The 21,522-nt window shown below is 44.1% G+C and overlaps 1 protein-coding gene across 2 annotated transcripts in view; it reads right to left on the minus strand.

The window, feature by feature from the left end:
• Positions 1 to 6,515: 6,515 nt before the first annotated feature.
• SPPL3 (signal peptide peptidase like 3) overlaps positions 6,516 to 21,522 on the minus strand; it is a 128,956-nt gene continuing 113,949 nt past the window's right edge. For both annotated transcript variants that reach the window (XM_058531587.1, XM_058531586.1), the window contains exons 4-11: positions 19,307 to 19,426; positions 18,533 to 18,611; positions 17,550 to 17,662; positions 12,068 to 12,174; positions 11,423 to 11,586; positions 10,466 to 10,665; positions 9,267 to 9,376; positions 6,516 to 8,316 (exon numbers count right to left, since the gene is read on the minus strand). In XM_058531587.1, coding sequence (XP_058387570.1) covers positions 8,245 to 8,316; positions 9,267 to 9,376; positions 10,466 to 10,665; positions 11,423 to 11,586; positions 12,068 to 12,174; positions 17,550 to 17,662; positions 18,533 to 18,611; positions 19,307 to 19,426 — 965 coding nt within the window. In that variant the 3' untranslated portion in view covers positions 6,516 to 8,244. The remainder of the gene's footprint in view (positions 8,317 to 9,266; positions 9,377 to 10,465; positions 10,666 to 11,422; positions 11,587 to 12,067; positions 12,175 to 17,549; positions 17,663 to 18,532; positions 18,612 to 19,306; positions 19,427 to 21,522) is intronic.

The following is a 21,522-nucleotide window of genomic DNA, read 5'->3' on the forward strand; positions in this document are numbered from 1 at the left end:
GGCATGTGTCCTGGCCTCCCCTTCCTATGGACTCCTGATTTGTGTGAGGCAGTACCCTCTGATTAGTCAGTAGTCATCCACATTGCTGCAGCACTACTGGGAGAAGGGTCTCTGCCTGCCCCTCTGGACAGCAGCTGGGTCAGCCCAGGCAGCCAGAACTCCAGTTCTTCCCTGCCTCCTAATAGGGTTGGTGGTCCCTCATCTCCAACAGGCTGCTGTTTGCACAGTCCTTCTCTGTTTACAGAAACTCCCGCACTTTTGTTTAAGCCAAACAAGCCATGTCTACCAAACCTGGGTGTGGTTACCTTCTGAAGATAACCTGGGCAATGAGCTCAGGCTCTGGAGGCAGGAAGAGAACCTGGAGCAAATTAGCTGACCTGAAACTCCTATTTTCTGGTCTATAAAATAGATAATAAAATCTGCCCTGCCTATATCATATCATGAGATTTTATTAAAAATCTGAAGTTGACTGACTACCATTTTGGCCCACAATGTGGAATATACACGGGATTTGGGAGGACCAGAACAGAGGTGGTTGTAACAATATTTATTTATTTGCTACGAGTAGGGGATGGTTATGTTCTTTTCTTCTCGTCATATCCTTCTCAAATTTGATAAGCCTGGCAGTTACGTCCTCAGTCAAATTATCAAGAGAAATGTTGGACAGGGCAGGGCTGAGGACAAAGGCCAGGGCCATCTCTCTCCATTACTATCAGGCCATTCCTCTGCTCATTTGGGATAGGGTTATTCAACCAGTTACTAATCTACTTCATCGATGATACCTCAGCCCTTATTTCCCCACCTTGTCCCAGAGGGTAGGGAATTTTCCAAATGCTGTGTTGAAGTCTACTCTTACCCTCTACCCAGTCTGGCTACTGGCCCTCTCCAAGCTTGTGGACTGACTTGAGCCATGTGGTTTAGAATGACACTGCTCTTTATTTTAAAAGAGGACGGGAGTTTGGCCCATTGAGTCTTTTGTTCCAAGGGTGTTCAAGAAACACCTAAGGATTTGAGAACTAATACAGGCCCTCGTGTGACTGACAGGGTAGCTTCACAGTGTAGCAATCACCTTTTCCCTCGAAACAAGCGGCAGGTCTCTGCGATACACTAAAGTCAAAGGTGGCATGGGGAGCATTTATAATGGAAAAGAAAAAATTATGGAAAAATAAAAATGTCCACATAGCTTTGTTTGCAGAATCTGGTTAGAGGTTGATACTCTTGACCTTAAGCAGCCAAAATGTTAAGGATCCATTAGGCAGAACCTCCAAATCGAGTTACTGCAAGAGCAAGTTCAGGGGCTCCTGCAGGCCCCTCTGTGTTCTTTACTGGGGTTACCTCCTGCTTCTGTTGTGAGCATTCTGCTCAGACTGGGCTGCAAAACAATTAAGCCTAAGCTGACCTCTTAAGGAACGGCTCAAGGAAGGTCCTAAGGGTTCTGGGAGGCTGCTTGCTCCTTAAACCTGACAAGGGTGAGGCACACAGGCTGGGTCATTCCCCAGAGGAGCTGTAGCAGCGGAGCAACTGCCCAGACATCCCAGGACACGCAGACGTGGGAAACCTGTACACGGGCTCACACATCATCCCCGCTTTGTACCAAGTCCTTCAGTGTGTAGAGGAAAACGTCAAGACCCTGGACTGGCCGGGGCCCATGGTGAAGTTACTATTATCTATAGGAACAGAATCAGCTCAGTTTTGAAAGCCTGGGCTAGGATTCAAGTGCCAGCCCTCCCTTCAGCCCTCAACAATGGAAAGATAACCAGTTTCTTCAGTGCTGAACTGAAGTATTACAGAAGCGTGGTTGTTTGAATAATGAAAGTGTATGTATCTGTTTAAATCCAATTATTTAATTGTATTCTAACTCCAGGAAGACTGGTAAATTGTGTAGGGAGTACATGAAAACTCAATAAACCTGAATAGTGCCTAATATTCATTTAATACTTTATTTTTTGTGTGTGTGAGAGGAAGATCAGCCCTGAGCTAACATCCATGCCAATCCTCCTCTTTTTGCTGAGGAAGACCGGCTCTGAGCTAACATCTATTGCCAATCCTCCTCCTTTTTTTTCCCCCCCAAAGCCCCAGGAGATAGTGGTATGCCATAGTTGCACATCCTTCCAGTTGCTGTATGTGGGATGCCGCCTCAGCATGGCCGGAGAAGTGGTGCGTCGGTGCGCGCCTGGGATCCGAACCCAGGCCGCCAGCAGCAGAGCGCGTGCACTTAACCGCTAAGCCACGGGGCCGGCCCTCATTTAATACTTTTAAAAAAGCACTTTTATCCCAATTCCAGATTAAGAAACTAAGGCTCAGAGGGGCTCTGTCAGTAACCTGAGGTCAGACGTGGCTGTACGGGGATAAATGCTGACAGCTGCCTCAACACAGAGAACATCGTTGGAGGAATTTTCCTCTCTCACTGTTGAGATCATCCTGTATATTCCCCAAGGCTTTAAACACCATTTCTCTGCTTCAGACGTCCAAATTTTTTAGCATTAGCTGCTCTACTGGCTAAAACAGAGCTCTCCTCCTCCTCTCTCTTTTTTTTATCTCAGTTTTGCCAATTAATTGCTCAGGTCAAAAGCCATGGAGTCATCTTCAAGTCCCCACCCTTTGCACCCAGTGTGGCAGTGGGTTGTCAGTTCTTCCCATCCCCCTAGCGCAGGCCATCTCTCTTCAGGACCACATGAGCAGGGCAGGGCCTGTTGGCTAAACAGCTCAGAGAAGACCATGGTGAGAGCCGGCTGGCAGCAGCGAGACCACTAGGTGACACCCAATGGCGCAGGCCCCGACTGCACCAGGGGCAGCTGAAAGCGCCAGGGCAGTGGAAGGTGGGGTGTGCAGGGGTGCATGGGGGTAAGGGTGTTTCTCCATTCACAGAGCTTTTAGGTAGGGCCAGGGCTCCTGGCCCATGTGGAGTGCCCTGGTCAGCCCTGGCCTGACCTGCTGACAGCCATGGGGAAGGCAGTACTGTTGCCACAGTCAGGCTGGCAAGACGGTGACTCCTCCATAGAACACGTCATCATCTTAGAGGCCAGGGCTGCTCCTCCCCGTACCAGCAAGTCCTCAACCTCCTTTCTGAAACCCCGTTTCTGTCCTCCCCAGGAAGCCCACACCCTTGGGCACAGCTGTCAGAGGCTGTGTTACTATATATATATGTATATATACACCTGGGGAAAAAACTCCCATCAATCAAGCCACTCCACCAACTGGAAGCGAGGAAACCCACTGTGTCCAATGGAAAAGGTTCAACTACAAGGGCTAGAAGTCAGATGCATGAGCTTGCTGCACCCCAGTCTAGGTGGGCTGAGCGAACTCGCTCGTTACAAGGCTGATGGGTGGCCTGCCTGGAACACGTCTGTTGGCAAGGCTGAGGAACTGGCACTCAGAATCCAGAGGCTGGAATGCTGGCAAGTGGCCACCTTGCTGCCCTCTCCACATCTTTGTCCTCTGGACACCCACTTCCTGTCTTTCATTCCTCACAAGGCAAAAGTCCACAGCCCACTACTTGGCAGACGTCCCGACTCCCAGTCTCAAGTCTTGTTTCCTCTTCCTCATGGTTCCTAGGCCTCCATCTTCTAGTGAGAATCCCAGGGCTCAGTGGGGGCTGGAGCAAGATCATGGACTCCTCTATTTTGGGACTCCTCATTTGGGGCCTCTTCTCGCCTGTGAACCAGTGGCAAGTTTCACAGGTTCTACTCAACAGAAGACAGGTTTCTTGGAACTTAAGCAACTGACCAGGCAGAATCCAAATTAAAGCAACCATAAACTAAGCCTGAGTCGGCCACATGAATTTTTAATAACTCAAATATCTAAGAGCTCTACAGCACACTGAAGTGAACATCACTAAAGCACTGCATTAAGTTAGCATTTCCACAGCCAACCTGCAGGACACTGAAAGCGCCTGCTAACTGCTGTCTCTAAGTAGTAGGACTTCCAAACCGTGCTGTGTAGAGATCAGTGCGCTTGGTGCTTTCACTGTCGTTTATACATGTGGTCAGATGCTGGCCTGTGTCCATCTTCTGCACCGGGCTCCTCCTGCAGCAATGGCACAGGACAAAGGAGCGTTTCTAACCCTGCTTTCAACTTTCTCTTAGTCGGGTGCATCCAGTCCTGCGGAACAGCATTCCCAGCTATGCCTGCGCTATTTACAGCACAGCCGAGTCGTGGACACAAAGCTCTGGACCGCACTCGTGAGCTCAACGCTGCATCGCGGGGTAACCTCGCGTGTGGGGACGACTGCCAGCCCCCTTTCCCCACGTCAATGCCCTAAAGCGGCTCCTGCATTAGACCATGACAGGAGGAAGCAGAGCGTCCACTTTGTTCACTGGAGCACCCAGAGCCTGACACAGCCTAAGTGGAAACACGACTGAAGTAGATCAAGTGGATGGGAAAGGGCTTTGAGTTCCAAGGGAAAGGCTGAGGAGCAAACAAATCATGGCTGATATAGTCAAGAGAAGGAGAGGGAAAAGTATTGTTCTGGGAGAGGCTCCACACACGTGACAAGTTGCAATCTGAACCTGAAGAAGAGTTGAGTCTTGCAAATAGAAAGCAGGCTATAAATTGCATAAGAATAGAAATAATTCCTGGATAGAAAAATTTCTTACCTGGCTTCCCCCTCCCAGAAGAGGGAAGAGGCTCAGGCTTATTACTCGACTTGCAGCACTTCAGTACCAACTCCTGCAGCAAGGCTGACACCTGTTAGGAGCCATTGTTCTTGAAGTGATTTCATTGCTGGAAATTGCCAGTGTGATGTCATGAAGGGAGGAGGCTGAATCAGGCCAGTATGCACTGGAAGACCAGACGTAGAACGGGCTGGTTCCTTTCTGAGCCTGTATTGTCTGACCTGCTTCCATGGAGAAGAATTGCACAGTTGATATTCTTGATGAGCGCACTTCATGTATATACAAAACTGCTACATTCCGAGGCTCTGACGTAAATGTTCAGCTCTACACAACACAAATGTTTACGTACAACACTGGATCTGGTTAGCAGTAATGTGAGAGCTGCTACACAGATGTGGCAGTCTATTTTTAACACTTTATTGGCAAAACAGAACTCCCTTCCCTCCACCCTTAGAGAACTAGTCCTTTTGTTTTTCTTGTGGGTAACGTAACTTACCTGTTTAACCAAGGCCTGTGAGGGCATGCTACAAAAGTAATTCAGACACTAGCCTACCCCCCACAAGTCTCCCCAGTTCGTTTGAGCTGTTCCTACACAGGGAGCTGTGTCTTATTCAGAAAAGACATAAGCTATAATAGTAATGAAACATGCTAGGCTTTGGATAAACTTTGCTGTCGTATCTTCATTAGCTCAATTAGAAAGTTACGAGGCTGGCCAGGTGGTGCAAGCGGTTAAGTGCGTGCGCTCCGCTGTGGCAGCCCGGGGTTCGCTGGTTCGGATCCCGGGAGCACAGCGACGCACTGCTTGTAGAGCCATGCTGTGGCGGCGTCTCATATAAAGTAGAGGAAGATGGGCACGGATGTTAGCTCAGGGCCAGTCTTCCTCAGCAAAAAGAGGAGGATCGGCATCAGATGTTAGCTCAGTGCTGATCTTCCTCACAAAAAAAAAAGAAGTTACTATGAATAAGTGCGAGTTCCAACATGCAGTCTCTCTGGGGGAAGAACCACAGACCAGTGAGAAAGGAAGTGGATCATGCTGGAAATTTGTAAACATGACTTGCCTAATGCAAAAGACTTCTTAGAAAACCCCAATACTCCGAGTATCAGAGAAACCAGAAGAAATAAGATGAGGACACGAGTATATCAGCAGCAGGGAGGAGGGGAGAGACTGTAAGGAGAAACTGAAAGCATGGTGCTTTGGCCACAGCCTTCCCTCCCCCACCATCAAGAGAGCACTACACTTCAGGAACCCGGGAAGTTCTAGTGCGTCTGCTGTGGTTAATTTAAGACAAAAGGAGTATTTGCAGTCCCTTTGCCGGAGTTTTAAGGGCTTTGAAGACAAGCAACTGGTATCCAAATTACATTCAGGAGTCCTATGTGGGTACTTTTCCCCTTAAACTTACACAGAAGTGAGGATGACAAAAAATTACATTCCATCTGTCCGGAATTTAGTTTTTTTATGAAAAGAAACACAGGAAAATTAAAATGACCAACTGCCAGGATAATATTTCTAACCATTATTGGCACTTGCCCTTCACTGGAGTCATCTTGGAAGACTCCACCCAACCCCGCCCTTGTCCCCTGATTAATTAGCCATCAGTGTCCTCTGGGGCTAAGAAAGCAGGACAGTTGACAAGCAGCGAGTACACGAGTGTACTTTTGGTTTTCACCAAATCCAGAGGCTGTTTTGAGTTCTGTGGACAACAGAAGCTTCAGCTCTTTGATATCTATAGGACTGAATCAGAGCTGCAGGTGCCCGTCTGGAGACAGACAGGGGCTTCCCACCAGTCTTCTGGAACAGGCAGGGGCTTCCCACCAGTCTTCTGGAACAGGCAGAGCAGGCGGGAGGTGACAGGAGCTCTGTTTGGTACCAACCACCAAAAGTGAAGATGAGGTGACAAAGGCTAGAAAGGAGTCATTTATTAAAAAAGAAACAAACAACAACAAAAAACAAAACAGCCCTCAGCAGGATTTGAAGACACAACAGAGGAATACACCATCCTGATCGCTTCACACTCCCCTGGCAAGGCAATGCATACTGCCTGTGAGCTTATCTGCCATGACTTCAAGCAGCAGGAACCACAGCATACCAGTTTATTACACAGGTCGACAGAGGCAGGTCACCTACTTAAGGGAGAAACTAGGACGCATGGGCCCTCCTCCAACCTCTGCTGTCAGGCATGCAGGCCACTTCCAGGCTTCTCTCTGCCTCTGAACAATGGGCAACTTCTTATCGGGCTGGGGCTGCTTAGACAAAGGCCAGTGGACATTACTGACACTAGTTACTACCAGACGCTGGCTCTCCAGCAGAGACCACAGCACAGGGTCAGACTGTAAGAGGACGGAGCAGCTTGTTCTTTCCGCAATTTCTGGAATGTACGGCACACCCGAGAGGGGCATTTGACATTTGTCCCCAATACCCAGTTGTCACCACAGGTAAACCAAGACTATAATCACAACAGCGAGGACAGGAGTGTGTTGCTTTTTTCCTTTTTTTTTCTTAAAGGAGGGCATGTAAAATACAGCACACCAATGAAACAAAATGCCAAAAAAAAAAAAATACAAAAAAATAGAAAATAGAAAAATGTATTTACAAGTAGTACATTACTATGATCAGAAAGCACAAAGACGCCTGCTGCTATAATACATGCATTGGTTCGAGAAGAAACTACTAAAAGTCCTGCGAGGGAGAAGCCTGTGAAAACAAAAAAAGGGCCAAAAAGTTTTAACTTTTCATCCCTAATTTGCTACACTGATCAAAACCAAACGGGAGTCCCCTAAAGTCCATGAGTATATCAGTACAAATACTATACCGGTTTTTAACTGCACGTTTAGTTGTGGAGGGGAAAGACAGCAGCTTATCCATATACAAGAAGCCAGAGTAAACTGCTTTACATGCTAAAAATTACAGCAAGCCCCTGTCTGCTACACAGCATGACCTTAGCAGGTTTTAATTTTGTTTATTCATATATATCTATGTGCGTGTGTGTGTATGTATAAAAACCGTGCCCTCGTTCACTGCCAACACAACACCTGGGTGGACATGAACTCATTACAACAAGTTCTTACGTGTATGCTGTTAAGAAGTCACTCAGTGTCTGTGGATTTAATAAGTCACTTCACACCACAGAAAATATTTAATAAATCCAAAAAAAGGAAAGAAGAATATAACGACAGAAGAGCTTCTGTCTCAGTTCTCTGAAACTGAGTCCCCCACAGGAAACTGGTCCCAAAGTTCTTGAGGGTTCACTGAAGAAACTTCGGTTTGCTAATGTTTTCTTCCTTTTAGTGTTCAAAAGGTATAGAACGACTCCTTGCCGTTGTCAGTTTTAAACAGTCACATCTCCATCCCCCATAGTCTGGGGCAGATCCATAATACGGGGAGGAGGAGCGCTGGGGAGGGCCTGTCACTTCACGAGGGGCTCCACCTCTACAATGGCAGGAAGAGAAGGAACCAAGCAGGCTCCAGCACCTCGCTCCTGCAAACAAGCTCCCTGCAAATGCAAAATCCAGTCACACGTCAGTTCCTTAAACAGGTACGTCTCCGAGTACCAGGCCAGCTCTAAGAGGAAACAAAACCACGCGTTGACAGAAAAGGACTAAGATGGCCATTCTGGTCACTCTCTGTGATCCATCATACTTCCAGGAATCGGGAGCTGCTGGACTTGGAGTGGAATGGCTCAGACCACATCCGCCGTAGGTCACCCTGGGAAAGAGGGAACTGTACTCAGTTACAGATTTAAACAAGAGGCACACGTATCTACAGGTCCTTTCTGATTCTTGATCTCAGATCAGATTTCTTCTGCACAGAATCAAAGAACATTCAAATTTTACTCACCAAAAAGTAACCCATCAATATTCAAAGAACTCACCAGAAGAGCTCTTAGGGCCCTTGAGCAGGGAAGGAACTCCATCCTGGTGTAAGTTCTATCACTTAGCAGTCAGATGATCTAGGCAAGTTAATTAACCTCTGTTGGTTTCCTCATCTATCAAATGGGGATGATAATCCAAGTCTTGTAAAGAAGAGAATGCTCTAAGTCTAGTTTCTATCATACATTTCTTTTTTTTTTTTTTTTAAAGATTTATTTATTTTTTTCCCCCCAAAGCCCCAGTAGATAGTCGTATGTCATAGCTGCACATCCTTCTAGTTGCTGTATGTGAGATGCGGCCTCAGCATGGCTGGAGAAGCGGTGCGTCGGTGTGCGCCTGGGATCCGAACCCGGGCCGCCAGCAGCGGAGCGCACGCACTTAACTGCTAAGCCACGGGGCCGGCCCTCTATCATACATTTCTTAATTATTTCCAAACTTTAATACAAAGTATTAAAACAGCTGTTAGGTGGCAACAGAGTGCTGCTTTTAAGAGAAACAGGAAGTCTCTGCAGCTGGGCTCTAGGGATTTCAGTTAATTAACCTATGACCAGGTGGTGCAGTAGTCTAACTCATTAGCATTTTCTGCCAGTGGCTGCAAGAATCTGGAAGAGGTTGCTAATATCAGGTTAGCAAAAACAAAAAACAACCAACAACAAAAAAATCCCACTGTCAAGATGAAGAGCTCAGGTGCTTAAGCATAACCACTTCCAGCACAGAGAATACATACCCAAGTCCAGGGTCAATGCCAAGTTATTGCTTTCACAGGTTTATAACAGCTGCTCTCACCTTTAAATAGGCCATTGTGAGGAGTGGCAATAAGGTAAATGGCACCAAGTAGAGAAGGGCGGGCTGAGCTGCTCGGTGAATGCGAGATGCCACAGTAGCAGTGAGGAGACCTAGGAGGAGAGAGACATTCGTCAATAACCAAGGGCCAGCCCTGAGAGGAAAACCTGTTACCTGCTGCTGCTTGGCAGAGTCTTGAGATGGTACATATCTAATGTGACATATACCATCCAACGTTTAGGGTGTGAAATGCCCAGCTTGAGCAGTTAAAGAAATGTGAAACAACACAGCTTTAAAAAACCCTAGAATTCCAAGGACCCATGACTGGCCCAAGTGCCACTCGGTGCTCAGGTTCCTGCTTAAGCTCTCACTTCAAATCCTGGGCATGCCGTGCCTGGTCTCCCTGTCTCCTGTGGTATGCGATACTAGACTTGGAGGCAAAGACTTGAGTCCACGTCCCAAATCTGCGACTTACAACAGCTGAGTACCTTGGTTAAAGCACTGCACCTCTCTGAGCCTCGGCCTCCTCTTCTGTCTAATGGGGATAACACCACTTGCCCTGCCCGTCTCAGAGTTTCTGGACTGAAATGAACCCGTGTATATGAGTGTGCTGTGGAATCAGTGAGGTGCTGACGTTCAGGAGGAGGCACAGCGGTGAGAGAGGTGTTCCTTCCTCCCCCTCAGCTGCAGCGTCACAGGAGCAGACAGGTTACCCCTGTTCCTAGCCCAACTGCAGCGGTCTCCCTCCTGTCTGCCTGTCAGTGAGCTGGCTTGAGAAAAACCAGCCCACAGAGCCCGAGGTCGGAGGGGACGGAAATGTCGGAACAAAGGAAGGGAAATACTGGTTTAATAAAGTAGAAAATAAACACGACATTCATTCAACTCAAGTTGAAGGTTTAATTAAGCACAGACTGATCCATGATCATTGTGTGGTAGGGGTTCTTGACTTTGATGCCTGACCATACTCTTCCTACAGTGTTCTTTAGACATATCTGTTGGATAGGGAACTGGGCTGCCTAGTTGAGAGAGCCTCTATCATCTCACAGGCCAGTGGGTTTTCTTCCTTTGTGGTTATCTATAACAGCAACGAGTTACTGCTCTCCTTCCACCCAGCATCTGCAGCTAGAAGACCTGATTGAATTGCAGGGGTTGAAGGCCAGCCAGAGAGGGGATGACACACGACCTCTCTGGTTCTCTCTTACCTACAAAGTATCCAATGAGGGTGCAGTGAAAGTAGGAGACCTTCTGCATGCGTCCAGAGATGTTGGCGGGTCCAGAGGCACTGCAGGAGTCACCATTGGCTTGTTTTTTGTAGTTGTCATAACGAAGGACAAAGCACAACAGGAGGCCAGGCATCACAATGTCTCCAATGCCCAACATAGAGAAGTGACTGCCAGTGGAGCTGGAAGGTAGTGTCACAGGTCAGGGAGGCCACACACTACAATCCCATTTCTCCTCCTCCTGGCAAAGTCTGTCAGCTTTTTAAGAAGTCAAAGAACTGATCTGAATGGTAGATGGAAATAGGTACTGGTTGAACAACACTAGTTTTTAAGAGTAGAGATTAAGAGCCACAAGAGCACTGGCAATAGGGGTCTTCCACCAGGTGCCTCAGTGCTTCAGGAGAGCACCTCATCAGCGACTGCTGAGGGAATCCGCTCAAGCACGGCCTCCCCTAGAAATGTCATGCTCTTCACTATCTGTCACACATTCACTGCGGAGACTTCAAATAAGCACCTGATTATTACCAGACCCAAGGAGATTAAAGCAGCACATTAATGTTTCAAAGATTATATTACCAGGAACTGTAATAATTTTAAGCATTAAGACAGATTTTTTACAAATGTCATAGAAGTAAAAAAGATCCAGATTCTCCTGTTAATTCCCTCCAGCCAACTTGGAAATATGGTAACGGTAGTAACATATGGTTGTTTGATAACATCAATCAATAATAAAAAGCAGCACCTATAACACTTAATGAGAAATCTTCACAAGTTAAGTCAATGTACTCTTCCTCATTTGTAAGATGGAGATGATGACTCCAGCCCTTTTCCAGCCTAAGATTAGATGCTGATGACCAAGACAGACTATTCAAGGAACAGAAGGCACAGGAAGGCAGTCTGTTCACTGTCACAGGACAAGGCCCAACATGCCAGTCCTACCTTGGGAAGACCAGTTTTCCAGGCAGAGACAGGCGAGGAACGTCACGCCCAACATTGGGCCCCAGGTGGAGCTTCCGGGATAGAACGTCAAGGGGATTGTCAGCCGGCTGTGTGGCCACCTTCACCATGACATTGCTATTAAAGATGTAGGCGGAGAAGAACACCTGCCGAGTGGAGAGTCACATTTAACAGAGGGAGCTGGAAGCAACCTGATTTCAGCATCAGCCCTCTTTGTTCCTAAGAGCAGAGTCTCAGAATACTGCAGTATCAAGTGCTGCATGCTTTGAGGAGAAAGAAAATCTTTGCTCTTCTTGTGTACTCGCAGGTTTCCTCCCTCCACACCCAGAGAATAATCCATTACAGTGTGGCTGACAACAGCTCCCAGGGCAGAGAACCTTGTCTGCCTGCTCCCCCTTCCACTCTAAGAGGCTCACGCATACTATCTACTGTAACAGGTCTCAACACAGGCTCAGACAGCTGCCTGCTGCTCACCTTTTAACACTTGCAGTTCAGGACTGGAGACAGTGGCCTAAGACAGTAGGTCCTCTGGCCAGCCAGACTTTGCATACTTAGAGTTAACAAATTTCAGGAGTGAATGCTCCAATTAAACACAAAGGAGAGCAGTGGCTTCAGGGAAACACTTACCCAAAAGACATCGTAGATTAGAAGCCCTGAGAGAAGCAGGCAGGAGACCTTGAGGCTGGGCAGGCGGACAAAGGCGATCATGGCAACACAGAGACCCATGGCCAGGGCTGGGGAGGAGACAGCAGTCAGTGTGGAGTACAGGCTCATCCTCTTTCCACAAGCTATTCAGCTTATAAACCTAACACAGTTTGTAAGTCCTAAGAAAAATCAGGCTGCCCTAAGCGCCGGTATGAGACATTTACACCCTACTAGTGCAAAGTGCCCCCTTTAACCCTTTTTGACCTGCCAGTATTTGGGGAAATCCCTTTTCTCAAGCTAGATAGTGCTCAACTGTGTAAAACCCAGGAGATTCTCTTATTTTGGACGATAAAGCTCTAAGACACGCTCAGTGCGGGACCTCCTGCTCTCATTTCCTGCCTCCCCTTGGTTTCTGCAGATACATCACCCTTGCTCCTTACTTTAAAGTCAACTCACACCCTAGACTGCATCCTCTTTCATTTACTCAAGGACATTATTCCAGCAATTCATTCTTCTCTGTCTATCCTTGTATTTCTTCCCTCCCTATCCTTGCCTTTTTTTTCCTTGCACCTCTCAAAATCTGACATACCATGTATCTTTTTAAAAAATTCTCCCTCTTCTCAACTAAAATGTAAGGTCCTTGAGGGCGTGGTTCCCCGTCACATCCGTGGGGTCTAGAGCAGGCCTGGCAGACGAATGGTCTCTCCCTGCCTTCAGCTCTCCTTTCTTCTGAAAACATAGGTCTCATTAGGCCACACAGCTCCTTACAAACTTCCTGTGGGTTCTTGTCCTAGTGGGATGGAAGCTGAACTACTTGGCCAGGCACGGGCAGGACGTACAGGAGGACATTCTCCACTGTGTAGCCCCCCCACCCTCAGCATGCACTTCCTCCTGCTCTGTTCTCTAGCCACTCAAATATGATCATACGTCCTTTTTTGTTTTTGTTTTTTTTTTTGTGAGGAAGATCAGCCCTGAGCTAACATCTGATGCCAATCCTCCTCTTTTTGCTGAGGAAGACTGGCCCTGGGCTAACATCCATGCCCATCTTCCTCTTGATCACACATCTTAACACATACTACGTTCTTTCCTGCTCTACACAGAAGGCCCTGTCCTGGGCTTCTTCACCTGGAAAATTCATCCTCATTCTTCAAGAGCCAGATCAGAAAGCCCTTCCTCAGGGAGCCCTTCCTGCTCTAACTAGATTGTTTTTTCTTTGTGATGCCACAGAACTTTGAATATCTCTCAAATCATGTATCTATTCTATAATAGTGTGATTATTTAAATACAACGGAGTTTATTCCCTCAACTAGGTGCTCCTGGTAAACAGAAACCATGGCTTACTCTTTTTGTGGATCCCCAGCACTTGACAAAGTACACATTCAATAAATATTTGCTGAATGAATGAAAAATTATGTTCTATCAACTTTAAATTTCAAATTAATCTAAGGAAAGTAAGAGAAGCAAGGAAAGCCCTATTACAGATGTGTATCATTTTAATAGAATTGGTGGTAAACTGTCAATATATCTAACAAAGTGGGCAAATATAGCAAAAACAGGACACTGAAAGGGATAAGCTCAGGTGGCTCAAGGAACAGCAGTGGTCAGTTGTGGGTGCGAAGCCCCTGAGGCAGAGGTGGGGAAGTGATGACCAGAGAACAGGTCAAACACATATTTGGGTAGAAATGCTGGCTGGGGTGATGGTGGTAGGGTAGTAAGAGGTGATCTGTTCAGGAGCTTACAAGTGAATGTGTGCAGTGCAAAGCATCAAGGGAATAAAGGAAGAAATGAAGGCCTAAGATGGACAGAGGAGAGACAGGAGTGAGGATCAGAGGACTGACTGATGATAACCGAAAGAGAAGTACGGAAACCAACTAGACAAACAAATGGGCCAGCTTCCAAGGTTAAACGTGCACGCCTCTGTAACACATGCAGGTGACTGGTCCATTCCGGAACTTTTCTATTCGACTGACCATACAATCACTTAATGCTAAACTGGCAGGAGGCTTTACAGGTCATACGGTCTAAGCATCCACTTGTTGCTTTGTCGCTCATCTTACATTAATCCTGCCCCACCCGGTTCAAAACCAAATGTGGACAAGACAGAATTGCTCAGAGTCAGAATTTTCCATGACTCTAGACAATGTCATCCTATCCCTAATCTTCCAAACAAGAAACTCCAGGTTCATTTTCAATTTATCACAGTCTTTCATCAAGTACACTCAATCTGCAGCCATCCTGGGGTGTTACTCGTTATTGTCACTGTACACCTTGGTCATGCTTCCCCACATTTCCTAGCTTGATGTGTGTCCTTTCCTACTTTCTTTCCTCTCCGACTCTATCCCATTCTTCACTGCCATTGTCAAAAATCAGTTCAGGGCCGGCCCCGTGGCTTAGCGATTAAGTGCGCACGCTCCGCTGCTGGCGGCCCGGGTTCAGATCCCGGGCGCCCACTGACGCACCGCTTCTCCAGCCATGCTGAGGCCGTGTCCCACATATAGCAACTAGAAGGATGTGTGCAGCTATGACATACAACTATCTACTGGGGCTTTGGGGGAAGGAAAAAAAAAAAAAAATCAGTTCAAACCATTTCCTGCCTTAAGGTTGCTAGGTTCCCTACTCTGTGATGGATCAAGTCTAATTATAAAGTTGCACGGCCTGGGACACAACTCCTTTTTAACATTTTTAAGATTATCAAACAGTAAAATCGAGTTTTTCTTTAGAGGTAGAGTTTCATGAATTTTAACACATGCATAGATTTGTAGAGCCACCACCACACTCAGCATACAGCGCAGGTCTAACACCCCAATAAAATCCCTGTGCTATTTCTTTATAGTCACACCCTCCTCCCCACATAACCTCTGGCAACCACCGATTTGTTCTCCATCACTATAATTTTGTCTTCTTAAGCAAAAAATATATTGTTAAAATAATTTTATTGTATGTTTTGTATGTTTTATAAGTTAAAAGTGCTTTTTCTATAATTATCACCTTTGATTAAAATAATATATTCCATTTAAATATAATTTTACAGAGCTTGCAATCCACTCTATAGTTTGTTCCCTCATAATGTTCAGTTTCTTAGAGTTTTTCACTAATTAACTTGGCACATATAAACTTCAAATTCTTGTACTGGTCAAAGTAACTTATGAGGAAAAGAAATCCCTAGAAACAGAGGGATAAGTTTTCAGTTTTCCTTAAAGTTTAAAATTTCTTCTCATTAAGATTATGTCACTAATTCTGGATCACAAAAAAAAATACAGTTTAAAATCCTTTTGGTCAAATTCTATCCAATTTGACCATGAGCAGAACATCCTTGGTTTTGAGTTAATTCACATTTTTGATGCATTTTAGAAAAATTATAAATATAAAAACACCACTAAAAAAACCCCAAACTGTGTACCAAATACTACTCAGCAAACTTAAGATCAGTCACAGAAAGCATATATATATATACTGTCATGGAACTTAACAATTGTGTGAATAACTTAGCTACTGACTGAGGCACGGACAGTAAGCATCACTCTGAGTGGCTCTGTGCTTAGACAACACTGAATGACAGCTCCGCCATAGCTGAGCCAGCCTCTGAGCTGCAGGGACACAGTGCCTGGCAGAACGGAGCAGAGACTCTCAGACCTGGCAGTTGCTCCCAAAAAGCTCTGTTTCCAAGGTCTTGATAGCCTTGTGGTTGCATGGAATGGATAACAGGAGTAAGTGCAATCCATACCCATAATCCCTGATTTTCAAATTCCTCGGCTAAAAATTCTTTAGATAGTATTACAAAAAGTTTAAAATTGACTTTTGTATTTTAACTTCCTTCCCCTCTGAAACACCAAAAGAAAGGAAAAGCTGAACAGATTTTATGGGGCAGAGTAGTCAGATGAAGTTTCTTGAGATTAGGAAAGCAAACTACGAAAATGAGAGTAAGGACTGAATGAAAAAGGAGGTGGAGACAGTACACGGTCTTAAAGAAAAGTTAAAAAATGTCTTAAGGGAGAGAAAAAAAGAATAATGGGGGACTTTTGGAAATGTTTCTCCAAGATGTTCTGATAATAAGCATGAAGGAGTTCTGTGACTTTGAGTGAGTTACTTCTCTGAACCTCTGTTTCCTCTTCTGTAAAGTGGGAACAATAATAGTACCTACTTCAAAGAGTTGTTTTTGGGAATAAATTTGATAATCCATGTAAAACAGCCAGCAGAGTACCCAATGCATAAAAAGCACTCAACAAACGTTAGCTATTATTGTCATTATTTCATCATCATCATCAGTGAAGGGAAATTCTCATATGCAACAGGTAGGAGCATAAACTGCTATACCCTCTCTGAAAGGCAGTACAGTAACAGATAAAAAATTTTTTAAATACAAAACCCTGTTCCAGAATTTCATATCTAGGAATTCATCCTTAGAAATACTCTTAGTAAGTAACCTGACATGCACACTAAGACATGGAACAAGAGGTGAGGGAGCACGGCTGAGTGGGCCAAGAGATGGAACAAGAATGCTTACTTCAGGGTTATTTACAATAGAAAATGATTAAAAACAATCTAAGGATCGAGCAATAGTTAAATAACATACACACGATGGAATACTCTGGAACTATTAAAAAAGGATATGATACACCCCTATAGACATGTATTTACATCATTACGTAAAAGGAGTATACTGTATATAACATATTATACATGACATATATTTATATATAACATGTATGTCATATTACAGTATAATCCCATTTATATAAGAAAGTATAGTCTATACAAAAACTTGTACACAAATGTTCACAGCAGCATTATTCACAATAGTGAAAAAAGTAGAAACTGATGAATGGATAAAGTTGGTAGATCTATACAACTAATAGGATTTGGCCATAAAAAGGAATGAAGTACTGATACAGGTTACAAAATGGATGAACTTGGAACACATTATGCTAAGTGAAAGAAGGCAGACACAAAGGGTCACAAAATGTATGATTTTATGTGAAATGTCCAGAAGAGGCAAATCCATAGAAACAGAAAGCAGATTAATGGATGTCTGGTGCTGGGGTTGGGAGGGATGGGGAAGTGACTGCTAATGGGTGTGGGTTTTGGAGGGGGGTTGATGAAAGTACTCTAAAATTGATTGTAATGATGGTAGCACAACTCTGTAAATATACTAAAAACCACTGACTTGTACACTTAAATAGGTAAACTCTATGGCATGTGAATTATATCTCAAAAAAACTTTTATTAAAAAATCTTAAGAGTTTACCAAAAAAAAAAAAAAAAAAATCACTTGACAACCAAAAAAAAAAAAATCTTAAGAATGTGGATAAAAATAATAAAAAACTCAATGATACATAACACCATCTTTGGACACCTAATATTCATGGTAATCAGAGGTAATAGTACTAAAACACAAAGTAGAGAGAGGACAAATTTAACTATAAACTATATTAAAATTTCAACTTGACACATATTAGTTACTTACCATCCATGAGAAGCCAATGACCAGTGAGAACCCAGATGAGGACGAGCATGACAGACAGAGAGAAGGATAGTAACTCAGCAGCAGTGAAACGCCCACAGCAACCAAAGGAAATCCTAGAAAACATACAATATTTATTGGATTGATAGGCAATAAATTATATTCAATAACCAAACTCTGCTTTGGTTCTTCATCATCAAAGTTCATGATGGTCAGCTCAGAATAGCAGGCAATAAGATACCCAGAATTCCAAAATACCCAAACCTCTTTGCAGTAAGCTACAGAAAGCTCAGAGGAATTATACTTCTGCATCCATTTGATAATGCACTTTTTATCCCAAATTATCAACATGAGTCTTTGTAAGTTTAAAGTGACAATATCAATCTTTGGAGAATCTAAATATAGGGGAAATTCTGTTCTTATGAGGAAAACAAAATGAAGAAAGTCAACAATTCAACTGATTTAGCAAAGATGAATAAATATTTATAACATGGTAAATCTATTTGGTTATCACTAATTCCTGGGAAAATCAGCTGCCCCAAGTGACTGGTTTCCTAAGTGCATATAGCATCTCCATTAGCAAAGCATTTTGTTTCTATGGAGCAATGGCTTTGGGAGTTAAGGTGTGAACACTGGGATTCTAGGTCACCGAAGATGAAAGGCAAAGAAGAATGTTTGAGTCAATCACTATTGTAAAGGAATGAAAAAGATGCTTCAAAAGAAAACCGGTCATCTTTCAATAATCTAAGCAGGAAGCATATTACAATGACTCTGACTTCCTAAAATCTGTTTATATTTCCTCTGCTATGAAAAGGTGCAAAAGGAAGTACTAGCTTCCAGTTTTAAAGATCAACCGTCTCACTTCCCAGTTTCCTAGCATTTGTGTGCTCCAGTAAATACCAGAAATTCAGACTCCTAATAATGCTATTAAATATGAGAGAAAAACATACAAGTTTATAATTCAGAGGAAAATCCCAAGCCCTTACTTGTTCTGAGGTGAACAGGGTCTTGTTAAATACTGGCACATCGGGAGAAGAAGAAAAGCAAAAGCTATCGTTGCAAGAACTAGAGAAAGAAAATGTATGGTCAAATTTTGTTGTTTATTTTTTACCAGTTATAAGAAAATAGTAAGACTTACGGAAACAATCATTGCCCAGAATGCTTTGCTCGACAAAGTGAGTACAATTAAATTAACTGGAAAAGAAAGAGTCTTCCTTTAGCATTGTATAGATAACCTCTTAAAATAAAAGTATCTGATTTGAAGTAGGGGGAAGCATAGGTAGGTTTTCTCATTCTCTTCTATCTCAACAAGAAAAGATAAACAGCAGGCCAGGGGATGATCTCCTAACAAGTCTAGCATTTTGTTGATGTTTTATACATTTCCATCATCATTTTGCTTGAAACTGATCAGAGAGCTGACAGTTTAATTGCTTTGGTTAGCTATCAATGTTTCTATCTACAGAAACATCGGTAGGGGTGCCACTGACCACTCTGGCAAACTGGACCTTCTGGTAACCTACCAGACAAGGAGCCACAGCCAAAGCGATCCTGCTTTGGTGTCATAAAGCTCAGGAGTTTTCAAACCCCTGGCCTTTCGTTCAGAATGTGTTGGCAGGTCTGAACTGATGATATGTGTTAAGTAGTTCAAAGAGGGGTGGGGGGAGAAAAAGCCAGACTTATAAATTTTGAATAATGACAAAAAAAGGTGAAAAAATTTCCTTTTAGGTTACTGTTAAGTATAGACAGAGAGACTCATTTACCTGCTGTACATATTGTAAAAACTACTTGAACTGAGTCAAAGAAGAAGAACATTACTAGGAGAGAGACAGATGCTCCAATTGGAAGGAACAGGGCCTGGGTAGAGTCAATAGTTTGGATACCTGAAGGAGAGAAAAAGGGACATATTAATGACTTATGTAACAGGTACCAAGTCCATGTGCTGTAGATACATTAACTCATTAAAATGCAGACAGTTCTAGGGATTAGTATTTAAGAGGACCTAGAGATCATCTAGGTCCTCTGATTCTTTCCTTCCCAATGAGATTACGAGCACCTTGCTCTCCTACAGTGCCCTTCATTATAGTAGATGCTCAAGAAATACTGTTGAACTCTGCTACCTCCTGGTGTAACCATCCGGATGACAGAGTGCCCCACCTCCCTGTGCCAGCTTAAAAAAAACAACATTAAGAGGTAGTAAAGGGCCGGCCCCATGGCTTAGCGGTTAAGTAAGCACGCTCCACTGCTGGCGACCCGGGTTCGGATCCCGGGCGCGCACCAACGCACCGCTTCTCCGGCCATGCTGAGGCCGCGTCCCACATACAGCAACTAGAAGGACGTGCAGCTATGACATACAACTATCTACTGGGGCTTTGAGGGGAAAAAAAAATAAATAAAACCTTAAAAAAAAAAAAAGAGGTAGTAAAAATTCAGACTGGTCAATCTCAATACATTTGTGGTCTTGTGGACAGGTTTGGTAAAAAAGGTGGTTTAAACTCACTGACAAATAATTTCTCATCATCTGTGGATTTAACGTACTCAGTTCACTCTTTCCCATTGTTGCTAACAGTTAAGGATTAATTTGGGGGAGGAAGATAGAAAACAAGACATATCTGAAAACAGTAAATCAGAAAAATTATTTTATAGGGACATTTTTTTTTCTTGAGGAAGATTCGCTCTGAGCTAACATCTGTTGCCAATCTTCGTCTATTTTGTATGTGAGTTGCCGGCACAGCATGGCTGACGAGTGGTGTAGGTCTGTGCCAAGGAACCAAACCCATGAACCCGGTCCACTGAAGCTGAGTGTGCTGAACTTAATCATTACGCCACAGGAAACATTTTAAGGAACAAATAATAGATATATGGTGGAAAACAGAATCTCTTGGGATAGAGTAGGTTTTTTTTTGTTTTGTTTTTTTGTGAGGAAGATCAGCCCTGAGCTAACATCTGAGGCCAATCCTCCTCTTTTTTCTGAGGAAGACTGGCCCTGAGCTAACATCCGTGCCCATCTTCCTCTACTTTATATGGGACGCTGCAGCAGAGCACGCGCACTTAACCGCTTGCACCACTGGGCTGGCCCCGGGATAGAGTAGGTTTTAGCACAGTGGTTCTCAATTCTTGGCTACTTATTAGAATCACCTGGAGAGCTTTAAAAACACAACGCCCCGGCCCAACCGTAGATCAATTAAACTGAGGTCTCTGGGGGTTAGTAGGACCAGCTAAAAACTCCCCACAACTATCTACTGGGGCTTTGGGGAGAAAAAGGGAAGAAAAAAAAAGGAGGATTGGCAACAGATATTAGCTCAGTGCCGGTCTTCCTCAGCAAAAAGAGGACGATTAGCATGGATGTTAGCTCAGGACTGATCTTGCTCACCAAAAAAAAAAAAAAAAAAAGATTATTTGGTAGAGAAGGAAAACATGGCAAAATCTGATAACCAGTGAATGAAAAGAAAAAAATGACTAATTTTATCTTGTGAGCTATCTAGTTCCAAATTAACCCTGCTGAGATTATCATAAGGAACATGAGAGGAACCAAGGAAGAATTTTCATATGACCTATCATAAAGAAATAGTAGTGGGGCTGGCCTGGCGGCGTACTGGTTAAGTTTGTGTGCTCCACTTCGGCGGCCCAGGGTTCATGGGTTTGGATCCCGGGCGTGGACCTAGGCACTGCTCATCAAGCCAGCGGTGGCAGGTGTCCCACATACAAAATAGAGGGAGATGGGCACCGATGTTAGCTCAGGGCCAATCTTCCTTGGGAAAAAGAGGAGGATTGGCAATGGATATTAGCTAAGGGCTAATGTTCCTCACCAAAAAAAAAAAGGAAATACTAGAAGTAAAAGTTTCTCTTCATTAAATTAAGGCTATGAATAAAATACTGTGTGACCAGGATGAACATAACTAGACACAAAGGGTTGCAATCATCAACCAACATTTAAAATTGCTGCTCGGTATTGAAATTTACTTGTCCCCAAGAGAGC

Source organism: Diceros bicornis, chromosome 35 (genome assembly GCF_020826845.1).
Source record: "Diceros bicornis minor isolate mBicDic1 chromosome 35, mDicBic1.mat.cur, whole genome shotgun sequence".
NCBI lineage: Eukaryota > Metazoa > Chordata > Mammalia > Perissodactyla > Rhinocerotidae > Diceros > Diceros bicornis.